Consider the following 12,381-nt stretch of genomic DNA (forward strand, 5'->3'; position numbering starts at 1 on the left):
TGGGCTTTACTAACAACTTTCAAGTCTGTTTCTCAGGCTCTAGGCTTTCAGATTTTGGAAAGGGAAAAACAGGTGTGTTTATGCTGATCTGACTCAAAGGACACAAGGGTTTCTCCTAAGGGGGCGCTGTGGGGTCTCCTCCTCGGGTCTGTCCTTTTTCAAACACAGAACTTGTTCCTGGTGCCCGCAAACCAGGCCCCAGGCCAGGAGTTTCCTGCTCCCGCTCAGAACGTCTTCTCATTTTTCACATGGCTGTCAGCAGACAGAAGCCTACTTGTCACACATCTGGGGGGAAGGGGAGGAGCAGGAGAGCAGCGACAGAAGGGAGGATGCAGAGAAAAGAAGGGCACCCAAAATAGCCTTTCCTCTGTGAGGGGAGAGGAACCCAAGACCCCAGGAGTTGCCCAGTGGGTGTGACCATAGCTAATAATAACAGACCCGGGTTTCTCAGGTGGAGAGGGACTGGTGGGCGGCGGGTAGCTAACAGGGCGGAGCTCCCCACAGAAGAGCTGTGCATGGACAGAGAGAGCTTCCTGGCAACAGCGAGCACCATCTGTATTCTTCTTCGGCAGGAAAAGAAGAAAATGTTAGAAGCACAGTCAGGAGCCCGGAGCTCAGTTTCAGGGCTCACAGCTGAACCCTGTGAGGCTCCATTCTGCCCTCTGCCCTTGGCCGAAAGAACAAAGCCCAGGCTGCACATCTTACTGAGAAGGTTGAGGGGCGTCAAGGGGCGGGAGAGGACATCCTGAAAACTCTCCAGCCATTCCCTCTGCTCCTTCTCGCTGGGGCAGGTGAAGAGGAACCTCCGCTCGGGGGTGACGATGGTGAGGCCAGCTTTCCAGCGGTTCCCTCGGATGCCCTTGGGCAGGTCTTCATATACTCCGTACCCCTGCTCGTTGCTCCCAAGAAAAACCTGGCCCTGTTCAAAGGCATCCTGAAGACAGAGGACACCTGGTCATCAGAGGCCACACCTGGGACAGACGGGCCCCTGCAGCTAGGACATCCCCCCAAGCTCTGTTTGAGAAAGAGATATTTCATGTGTGTAGTGAAGGTCTCTACTGGGGATCTCTGCTTGTGGGGACCCAGAATTTGAAGGGCTACAAAACTATAAAAGAAATCACACATGTGATCTGTTAAAAGGATACTTACTTAACATTAGGGACAGCTTACTATGCACCAAGACTTCAAGTGCTTGACCTTAAGTAACTTACATAATCCTCACCGCAATCTCTGAGGAAGCACTGCTATCAAGCCTGTTTTCCAGAGGAGGAAACTGAGGCAGAGAGTTAAGTGTTCTGCCCAAGGCATACCACTAAGCGGCGGGACTGAAAGTTCTAAAGCCCACAGTCCTAACCACGAGCTTCCCCGTGAGAAGTGAGCCCTGGAGACGGGAGGACGAGGAACACCCTGTTTAACTACATCAGCAGCATTCTGGATACACAGAGGATGTCCTAAATGTGGACAAGAATAATTCTGTGCACAGGAGATGACTTAGAGATGGGCGAAAGTGCAGGTGTGTCCCTCACCAGGTTTCTCCCACGCTGTCGCTTGCCCATGGTCCCGGGCTAGCACAGACCCCACCTCTGTCGGGGGTCCTCTGCACCAGAGGGTGGGGGGCAGCTATTCTTACCAGTGGGTTCTTGTAATAGAGCAGCCTCCGCTCCTGGGGATCCAAGACAAACCACCTTTTCTTGAAAGGTTCTTTCTGCTGCAAAAGAGGGAAGCTCATAGCAGGGTCAGCCAAAGCGGGGGTGGGGGTGCAGCGGGGGTGTGGGGAGCTGGTGGGGGGAGTGGGCGGAGAGAGGTCAGAGAGCCAGCCTGGCCCTTCAGTCACCCCAGTGTGCTTCCCGGAGGCTCTGCCCACCTCCTCACCCGCTGCCGGCTGTACCCTGTGCCTCTGGGTGCTACTGTGGGTAGGAAGAGGGGCTCTTCTCTTTCTCAGGCTAAGGACAAGCAGTTTCAGAAGAAGGAAGTGGGAGAAATTTAGAAGCAGTTACCGCTCAGCAGTGCTGACAGCGCTGGCCTTGAGAGGAATTCTAACAGAGGTCAGGGGAAAGGAAGCCCCTGGCGAGAACCCTTGGGGAGTGGCTGTGCCATCAACTGGTGAAGGCAGAAAATAAAATGCACAGTGCTTTGACTCATTTTTAAGCTGCCCAGAGGCTTTCTTTCTTACTGATTGCCTAACACCTTTCCCTGCAATCTTAACACCCATCCTGTCAAGATACAACACCTTTAAAAAAAAAAAAAAAAAAGGCAACATTGGATTGCTGCTGTTTTTGGAGGTTTTTTTTTTTAGGAGGCTCTCTCTGCTTTCCCTTCCCCCATTCCTCCCCTCACAAATGCCAAGACCCTCTCCGGTCAGACTTCTGACTTGGAGCTGCTCCCCTCTTGGGATCCAGGCTGGCGCCCCCCTCGTCCCCAGCAGGAGCCGCCACCCCTCCGGACCCTCCAAGGGAGGCCCAAGAGCAGCCAGTCTTCCCTTCCTTCCCAGATCAGTGGGAATGAGCAGCACTGGGAGTTGGGGCAGGTTTAGCAACCGAGAGCAGAGGCTGAGCTGGATGGAGGGTGTGTGTGCTGGGAAAGGGTGTGCCCATGTGTGTGCATAGGTGTGTGTTCCCAGACCCACCACGAGTCTGTCTCACTTGGACAGTCCTGGTAGGCCCCCAGCACAAAGCACACAGGGGCTCTGGAAAGTGCAAAAACTGCTGCCCCCAAAAGTCCCTTTTCAACTATGCTTTCCTAGGAGTGGGGTCAGTGAGATGGATTTAAGAGGAAGAAAGAGGAAGGAAGCTGGGGACGCTTGGGTAGCTCAGTTGGTTAAGCATCTGCCTTTGGATCAGGCCATCATCCCGGGGTCCTGAAATGGAGCTGCATGGGCTCCCTGCTCAGCGGGGAGCCTGCTTCCCCTTCTTCCTCTAACCCCCTCCTCCCCTCTGCTTGCTCTCTTTCTCTCAAATAAATAAAATCTTAAAAAAAAAAAAAAAAAAAAAAAAAAAGGAGGAAAGAAGCTGCTGGTGATGTCGTTAAAGAAGGAGGCTGCCCAAGGATCAGGAGAAGCACCTGCAGCGATCCTGGGCTCCCACACCACACACTAGCTCACCAGTCCCCACTTGGTCTTCTGCCCCAGGAACTCACAAACATTGGGTTACTTCCGTCCCTCCCTCTTCCCACCCCCTTGGTTCCTCACTTCCCACTTCCCAAATTCTGCCCTACTGCCCACTGGAACCAGGGCTGTGTAAGTCCCACAGAGCGTGGTGGAAGGTACCTTTGGACCCGTCTTTTCCATGAAGCCTTGTTTGAGGTACTTCCTTGTGATGAGGGGCACGAGCTGGGGGAAGAGAGACATAACACTGAGACCCCCCACTCACATGTCAAGGGTTCAAGGTTCCCCACTGAACTTGGCTGCCCAGCAAAGAGGAAGTTTGGAATGGGGAAGGATGTGTGCTCATGGTTCACAGGGTTATATTTGGAATGTGTTGGATGCAATGTTAACAATTCAACAGACGACAGCATCTCAGATGTTTGCAGAGCTCACCAGCAGAGCCGAATCATGGCTTAAGGATCCCTTCTGCAACCCCAGGAGGCAGACAGAGGCCAGGCTCGAAGGAAACCTTCCTGGTTTCAGAGGGCATATTCTGAGGGTCTAATTGCTCTGGGTGCAATTCTCAGTCACCCTGTAGGGAGGACATTATTATGCTCACTGGACTTCTAGAGAAACCAGGCCCCAGAGAAGTGTCTGGCGAGCTTCCCTGAGCTGTGTCGCTGGTAGGATATACAGCTCAGCTTCACATCTCGGGCTGACAGGCACGAGACAGTACCACGGTACACTAGTGGCACTCTTCCCACTCCACCGTGACACTGCCGTGTAGACATGCCGAGCCCTCAGATCAGGCCCCTGGCCAAGGCCTGGCCATTGCTGGCAGTTCTGACATAGGCCCACGGGAGAAGCTAGAAGAGGGGGCATGTAGAGAAAGCTCTGGACTAAGTCCCAGCTGCAGCTCTGACCCCCCACCAGCTGTGTTCCTTGGTAAGACCTTGTCCCTCTCTGGGCCCATTTCCCTCTGAATAACAAGGAGATGGGCTTATGTGATCCCCAGGACCCTTCCAGCTTGCCACCCTATGCTCAGAGACATTTCCAGGAATGAACGCTGGCCTCACATGCTCGAGAGGTCAAACTGGCAAGTCTAGAGCTCCCAGTGACAGCTCAGGCCTCTGAGAGCAGAGGGGCTTGGTTCTTGGGAGCTCCAGGGCCCAGGGTAGGGGCAGAGAGGAAGTGAAGTCTGAAAGGAAGAAAATTGTGAGCCGAAAATGAAAATATAAACTCTACCACTCCTCTGTCCCCACAGTACATTCTGTAGGCCCTCATTCCTTTTTTTGGAAGGAAGAGTCCTAAACTGCGCAAGAGTCTGACCCTGAGTCAGGGCTGTGCACTCTCAGCCTAGGGAAGCAACCAGAAGAGGGGAGATCATGTGGATGGGGTGCTGCTCGCTGTATCCCAGAGGCTGTGGCTCCCCAGAGTCTCAAGCAGCCCTGGAAAGTAGGTGTTGTCCCCACAGTGACCGATGAGTGAACCGAGGCTCAGAGCAGTAAGGTGATGTGCCCCAGGTAATACGCCAGCTTCTCTGACTTCAGAGGCCACCCATTTCTTAGTCTGGGACCACCCCTGACACTGGAACTCCCTGGGTGTCTAGCCTCTGGATCCCTAACCTTGAGCCAGGTCCAGGTGACTGCCCAGAACCTCAGGCCATCCCTAACCACAGCGGGAGGAACAGCAGCAAAGAGACGGGGGTAAGGAGGAGACCCACGGTGGATGAGGGGAGGCAAGAGGACACTGAGAAGTTGGCCAGAGACCAATGTCCTCTGCAGAGGTCAGCAAAGTTGGAGAGTGAGCCCAGATGACTAAGGCTGGGAGTCCATTCTCCAACCTCTCCAGTCAGCACTCGACAGGCACAGCGCCCCGCTGGCGGAATGTGCACTCACTCAAGCTGGGTGCTGACACCGCAGATCCAGGGGTTGCACCACAGTTCTGGCTGTGGTTGCCATCAGTGGGGCCATCTCTGTGCACTGCCAGGCCTGGTGCAGACGCCCATTCCTAAAACTCAGCTCCCTGCAGACACTGGAATTAAGGAGCATTTAGGCTTTTAAGGAGGGTCTAACTGTTTGGAAAAAGAAAGTCCTGGGATTAATAGGGTGTCTCCGCCCCACCATCATTTACAAAATCCTCCTGGAGCAGGGCCCGAAGCAGCCCAAACCATAGTACCTCCGAGCTGGCAGGGACCTTGATAATAACCCAGACCCACCACTATCTCACAGATGCGGAAACAGATGCTCCAAGACATGATGTGACCTGCAGCAGTCAGACAGTGAGTTAGCAACAAAGCATCCACGAGAGCGCAAGCGTCTGGGCTTGAGGCAGCAGAGTATACCCCCCACACCTGAGAGACTAGATGGGGGCCCCACATGTCCAAGGAGAGCCATAATGAAGTTCCTGGGCTCACCAGTACCTTGGCCACAGAAGGTGGACTGTTCCTGTCAGAGCTGTAATGGAGAAAATCCCATTGCCTTCCCAAGACCAGAACACAAAAGGGCAAAGGGAGGACATTAGAGTGGGAGGTGTGCCCTCTGGCATTCACTTGACCTTCCTGGGACTCAGTTTCTCATCAGTAAAATGGGAATAATCACCCCACCTAACTGGATGTTACAGGGGATTACTAGATAAAAGATAAAATGGGCTCAAAAGCATGTTGTAAGCAGTTCATTAGGGATCATTTGTACATTTCAGTGGGAGAAGGGGTCAGAAAGAGATGTCCAAATACTGAGCCCCTTGACACTGGGGAGGTGGATATGCATCCCAAAGGGGACAGCCTGACCTACGTTTCTGAGGCTGCCTTGCCATGTGTGAGGCCATAATCCCCTGAAGAAAGCCTTTGGTTTCCCTCGGAGGTATCCAACCCCAAATCTCAAGGTCTTGTCCACAAAGCTAGTCTGGCCTCTGAGTATTTCTGAGGTCAGCAGACAAGGAGAGGAGGTGGCAAGGAGAAGACTTGGAAGTCGGGGTCCATGGGGCTCCTGAGTTGCTCAGTCAGTTCAGCATCCACATCTCGGCTTCTGCTCAAGTCATGATGACTTGATGAGGGTGATGAGATCGAGCCCTGCATCAGGCTCTGCACTCAGCGGGGAGTCTGCTTCTCTCTTCCTCTTCCCCTCCCTCTGCTCACGCTTTCTCTCTCTCTAATAAGTAAATAAATCTTTAAAAAAAAATAGAAGAAGTTGGGGTCCACATTTAGCTCACCTCAGACTCAGGGAGCTCAGGAAAGGCCGTTTTTAGGTACTGCAGACGGGCTGCACGCAGGGCATTGAACCAGTCCACTATCTCCTGCGGAGAAAAATGAGAACAAACCGCCTGTGAGATGGAGCCCTGGGGGAGCCGAGTTTGGGGGCAGGAGGCTAGCTGGGTCAGCACATCTCCCCCAGCCCCCCGTTTTGCTCAGGGACCATGTGCTGATCACAGGCATCTGGGAGGACCATGCCAGAGCCTGGGGGGCTCACTAGAGGAGGGAAGCCCCCGGTAGAGAGATGTCCAGAGCCATGGGGGAAAGACCAAGGTGAACAGCACCAAAGTTCAGTAATGGCCTTGGGCTGTGCTTGGGGAGTGGTGGTGCTAAGATCCTGCATTTCTGACAAACTCTCTGGTGATGCCATGCTCGTCAGTGGGACACAGCTGGAGGAGCAAGGGTCCTCAGATGTCAAAGACCACCTCTCAAGTGCGGGCAGGTGCACCTGCAGATTCCCCACCAATCACGTGGAGTGCAACTTGGGTCAAAGCTGGCTTGGACTTGCTTGTGTCATTCTGGGGGGAGTGTGTCCTTGGTGGAGTGTGGGCCACTGTTATCCCTGGTGAACCACTTGTCTAGCTGCCTCAGCCTTGACTCTACTACCCTGCAGTGGGGCCTCCCAACAGCAGCCAGAATGATCTTTGTTTTTCCCCAGTGATTTTCTTTTTTAACTTATTATTATTTTAAATTTATTTTCTTATTATTTATTTGTCAGAGAGAGAGACAGCACAAGCAGAGGGAGTGGCAGGCAGAGGGAGAAGCAGACTCCCCACTGAGCAAGGAGCTCGATGCAGGACTCAATCCTGGGACCCCGCAATCATGACCTGAGCTGGAGGTAGTCGTTTAACCGACTGAGCCACCCAGGCACCTTCCCAGAGTGATTTTATTTTTTAAGATTTTATTTATTTATTTGACAGAGATCACAAGCAGGCAGAGAGGCGGGTCGGGGGCGGGGAGGGAGCAGGTTCCCCACTGAGCAGAGAGCCCGATGCGGGGTGATCCCAGGACCTGGGATCATGACCTGAGCCAAAGGCAGAGGCTTAACCCACTGAGCCACCCAGGCGCCCCCCGGAATGATTTTTTTTTAAAGATTTTATTTATTTATTTGACAGACAGAGACCACAAGTAGGCAGAGAGGCAGGCAGAGAGAGAGGAGGAAGCAGGCTCTCTGCTGAGCCACCCAGGCACCCCTGATTTCTTAATTGAAAATCTAACTCAGTCTGGCTTAGAGTCCTCTCTGCTACCCTCAGATGAAAAGTCTAAGTTCCCTAGTATGACTACTTCACCCCCTGAGCTCTGTAGGTACAAGAGCATTTGCACATCTCCCTTCAGCTCAGGTCATGGTCCAGCACCCTGGGATTGAGTCCCTGCAACAGGCTCCCTGCTCAGTGTGGAGTCTGCTTTTCTCTTTGCCCCTCCCTCTGCTGGTTCTCTGTCTCAAAATAAATAAAATCTTTAAAAACAAAACAAAACAAAACCAAAACCTTTGCAATCCTCCCAATATATTTCACTCCGCCTTGTACACTCTGCTTCGCCCACCTCTCTTCCCTCACCCCACACATAGCTTTGGCCTAGAACATTCTACTTCTTCTGAAGTTCAATTTAGTTGTGGATTTTTGCTCAGCCCGAGCCTAGCTTCTATGAGAACCGCCCCAGCCTTGCTCACACACTCACCGTTCACCCACAACTGCAGCCACATTTGCTGCTAGGACCCGCCCCTTCTTGGCCACAGCAACGAGGTCAGGGCTGGACCGATGCAGAAGCTAGACCAGGCTTCTCAGGTCCTCTCTCTCGAGAATTTGGAATCGGGAAGCCGAGAAAGAGTGGTTCGAATGGCCGAACTGCTGCCCTCTGATGTAATACGGTGATCGAGAAATTCATTTGAATATGGTTTTCCAGGAATGCAACAGAATGACCCTTTGTCTCTCACCAGCAGAGCTGCTCTGGCCCTAGTATTTCAGAGTGGTGAGTTCTCTTGTCCCAAGTGTTAATAACCTTTCCAGGTCCCAGGCACTGAAATAACAGGGCCATCCCAGAAAAGACTCACCCAGACCTTCACTTTGGTCACTCACGGGTGACACTGGGGCCAAATCCAATCTGCATACAGATTTGTATGAAGTTTTGTTTTGAAGTTTTGTTTGTTTCAAACCTCTATACAGGTTTTCCTGCTTTAAAGCCTTATAGCTGTCTACTTCACTTTTTTTTTTTTTTTTAAAGAAAAAGACTGATTTATTTATTTGACAGAGAGAGAGAAAGCACAAGCAAGGGAGCAAGAGGCAGAGGGAGAAGCAGACTCCCTGCTGAGCAGAAAGCTTGATTTTAGGACCCTGGATCATTACCTGACCCCTTGTCCACTTCACTTTCAAAAGAGGGACGTGTCTCCTGCAGGCACGAGTAACCCCCTCTTATGCCTACCTAACAGAGAAGCTGGAGCACTAAGGGAAAGAGAAGGGCCAGACCCTTTTTCAACACATTCACATAATTTTTAAATAGAAACTCTTTCTTGTGGCTGCTGCCTGCCACTTACACATCTCCTGTGTGTCCCCAGCATGATGCACACCCCATCACACAGTATAGCAAGAGAGCATGAGGCAGTGGAGGAGGGAAAGGGTGCAGTCAGCCCCTGGCTCAGCAGGGAGCCTGACAAGGGGCTCTATCCCAAGACCCTGGGATCATGACCTGAGCTGACTGAGCCACCAATTAGCCCCTAATTAGCAGAGGTTAGTTTGAAATGTACTTCACTGTAATGAAATCCTTTCACATTCATCGTTCATGGTCATTCACCCTCAAAACCCCTCTGGGCAGGGGGTGTTCTAATTCACAAACAAGCAGATGGAGGAAGGGAAGGGACTTGTCCCAGTAACACAGCTCAGAGTGGCAAAACCAGGGCTCCAGTTTCTGATTCCAAACCCTCATCCTTCAGACTCCACCACCAGAAACTCTGCCCAGACTCTGCTGGCCTCCCTGTGCTGGGGCCCGTTGGGAAGATCTCCTCCTCCTCTAGGGTTCCTGGCTCCTGCTGCCAAGGAGTCTCCCTCTGCTAGAGGCACATGGGCAGAGGGGAGGAGTAAAAGGGTTATAGGACTCAGGAACCATAGTCTGGGAGACCCTGAGCAAGTTACTTAACAGGCCCGGGGCTCAGTAACATAGGTTTAAGACATCTCCAGGACTGTTTTGAGGATTATGAAATGATGAACAATGGGATGACTGGGTGGCTCAGTCACTGAAGTGTCTGCCTTGATTTCAGCTCAGGTCATGACCTCAGGGTCATGGGTTCAAGCTCTGCACTGGGCTCCGCACTCAGTGTGGAGTCTGCTTGTCCCTCTTCCTCTTCCTCTGCTCCTCCCCAACTCTTGTGCTCTCTATCTCAAATGAATGAATGAATGAATGAATGAATAAAATCTAAAAAAAAAAAAAAGGAAAGAGAAAAGAAATGATGTGATTGCCAAGAACAGTGCCTCGCACAGAATTAATAGGCACTCAAAAATGTCTACCCTCACCTCTACCCATCCCCACCTCTACTTGGCATGTGTGTCCCTTGCTCAGTCGGGAGACTGCTCTTTCTGACCTAGCTCACTCTGTTGCACCTGTACCTTTGGCCTGCTCTTCTCTGGCAGAGCTGATGTCTTAAACCTCAATGTGCTGAAGGCTCACCGGGAGGCCCTGTGAAAATGCATCTCTAATTCAGTAGGTTCACATAGGCCTGAGACTGCATTTCTAATAAGCTCCCAGGGGATGCTAATGTCGTGGGTGCAGGACCACACAGGGAGAAGCAAGGCCCTAGGGTTTAGGGTTGCCACATCTTCCATCCACCCCTGCTCACGTGTGCAGAATCTCCACCCTACCTGGATTTGTCACTCTGGGGCCAGCCCCTCCTGCTAATGGGACTCCCCTCGTGGCTTGTGCACCGGCCACACACACTCATGTTGCCTGCCAGATTTTTCTCCTTGATCTCACTCTGCATTGCTCCTACAGCTGTCTTGGCCCGGAAGGGGACAAGAGATGAGGCCAATAGCAGCAGTGCTCCTCAAGTGGCTGTGGAACCAGGGAGCTGGCAAGGCAGGCCTGCAGAGTCCTGGGGTACGGGCTGGGGCTGGAGTGCCAACACTAGTCATCTCACCTTCCCACTCTCGTGGTACACGAAGAGGTTCCTGACGTGGCCCTCTCTCCTGTAGGTGATCTGCAGTCCATGGGGGTTCCCTATCTTCTCTGTCTCAAAGGTGGCATTCAAGTCCTTGATGCTGATGACAGCTTTGGGGCCTTTACCCTGAAAGAGAGGATGTGGGTGACTTCTCATCATCTTCAACCAGGCCAAAGTACACATGGATAACCACTTTGTAGCTTTCCATAGCTCTTTTTTTTTTTTTTAAAGATTTTATTTATTTATTTGACAGAGAGAAATCACAAGTAAGCAGAGAGGCAGGCAGAGGAGGAAGCAGGCTCCCCACGGAGCAGAGAGCCTGATGCAGGGCTCGATCCCAGGACCCTGGGATCACGACCTGAGCTGAAGGCAGAGGCTTTAACCCACTGAGCCACCCAGGCGCCCCTCCATAGCTCTTGAGTATTCCTGCTCTAATACTCAGATGCGGCAATGTCCTACCGCTCTCCTGTGTTTTGGCCATACTGCCATTCCCACTTGACCAGATTGGCTTCTCCGAGCTGGGAGGGGGCTTGGAATGTCCTGAACTTAGGACTTTCCAAACTTTTTAGCCACAGAACCTTTTCAGAAGCAAATCATTTATGGATGCAAACAAATAAAATAAAATAGATAAATAGATAAAAGCAGGTATGGGGGCCTTGAGGAGCTCCCTCCCATGCTCTACTCTGTTGGCAGGGGTCTGGAACACAGGTTAAGCACTAACCCATACTAAGCAAGGAAGGGAAAAGAGTGTTTTCCTTTGTAATTGATAAGAGAGAAAAATGGTACAAATACTCTAGATGTGGGGCAGCCATTAATCACATATAGCTATTTAAATTAAAATTTAATAAAAATGAGAATTCAGTTCCTTAGGGCACACCTGGCTGGCTCAGTCGTTAGAGCAGGTGACTCCCAATTTCAGGATCGTAACTTCAAGCCCCATAGTGAGCCCAGACCTTAGTTTAAAATATATATATATATATAGATATATATATATATATACTTCATTTCCCTATGCTTAGTCCCATTTCAAGTGCTAGGCAGTTGGTATCAGACTAGGGTATCAGACAAGGCAGACATAGAACATTTTCATCACTGAACAAAGTTCTATTCGATAGTCTTCTCTAAAGGCAAATTTGGTCATATTTGTTGTTTGTTGAGTATTTCGCCTTAACTCACAGTTTCACATCTGCAAATCTATTGCCAGGAAATGCATTACTGTGCAAACATGTATGTCAAAAGATGCTTGTTGCCATGTTTTTTAGAACAATAGTAGTAGTAGTAAAAGAAGAAGAAGAAAAAGGAGGAGGAGGAGGAGGAGCAGGAAGAGAAACTATTATATATATAACTATATAATAATATATTACTACTATATATGTGTATGTATATATACACACACACATCAGGGACAATGGGTTAAATAAACAAATAATGGTATATGAAATATCACAGAATTTTTAATAGGATAATTTAGATCAATATTGCTTATTTTTTTAAGATTTTATTTATTTATTTGACAGAGGGAGAGACAGCGAGAAAGGAAACACAAGCAGCGGAGGTGGGAGAGGGAGAAGCAGGTTTCTTGCTGAGCAGGGGGCCTGATGCAGGGCTGGATCCCAGGACCCAGGGATCATGACCTGAGTCACAGGCAGATACCCAATGCCTGAGCCACCCAGGCGCTCCTAGGTCAGTATTACTTATATGAAAAAATATCCATGATATCCATGGGTAGAAATACCAAATCCCAGAACAGGATGTATAGTAGGAACCTATTAAAACAAAAAATTACATACATACTTGCAGAAGTATATATATATATATATATATATATATATATATATATATATATATATATATATACATACATAAAATGTATGTCAATTTGAACATGCATAAAAATATAGACAT

The 12,381-nt window shown here is 50.4% G+C and overlaps 1 protein-coding gene across 2 annotated transcripts in view; it reads right to left on the bottom strand.

Moving 5' to 3' along the window:
* Positions 1–12,381, bottom strand: part of ADAP2 (ArfGAP with dual PH domains 2) — a 34,321-nt gene that overhangs the window by 6,365 nt on the left and 15,575 nt on the right. Inside the window, exons 6-10 of one of the 2 annotated variants that reach the window (XM_059380237.1) lie at positions 10,456–10,602; positions 6,293–6,376; positions 3,266–3,328; positions 1,631–1,708; positions 706–934 (exon numbers count right to left, since the gene is read on the bottom strand). In XM_059380237.1, coding sequence (XP_059236220.1) covers positions 706–934; positions 1,631–1,708; positions 3,266–3,328; positions 6,293–6,376; positions 10,456–10,602 — 601 coding nt within the window. The remainder of the gene's footprint in view (positions 1–705; positions 935–1,630; positions 1,709–3,265; positions 3,329–6,292; positions 6,377–10,455; positions 10,603–12,381) is intronic. The other variant, XM_059380238.1, reaches the window with a different exon arrangement.

Source organism: Mustela nigripes, chromosome 16 (genome assembly GCF_022355385.1).
Source record: "Mustela nigripes isolate SB6536 chromosome 16, MUSNIG.SB6536, whole genome shotgun sequence".
NCBI classification, from domain to species: Eukaryota; Metazoa; Chordata; class Mammalia; order Carnivora; family Mustelidae; genus Mustela; species Mustela nigripes.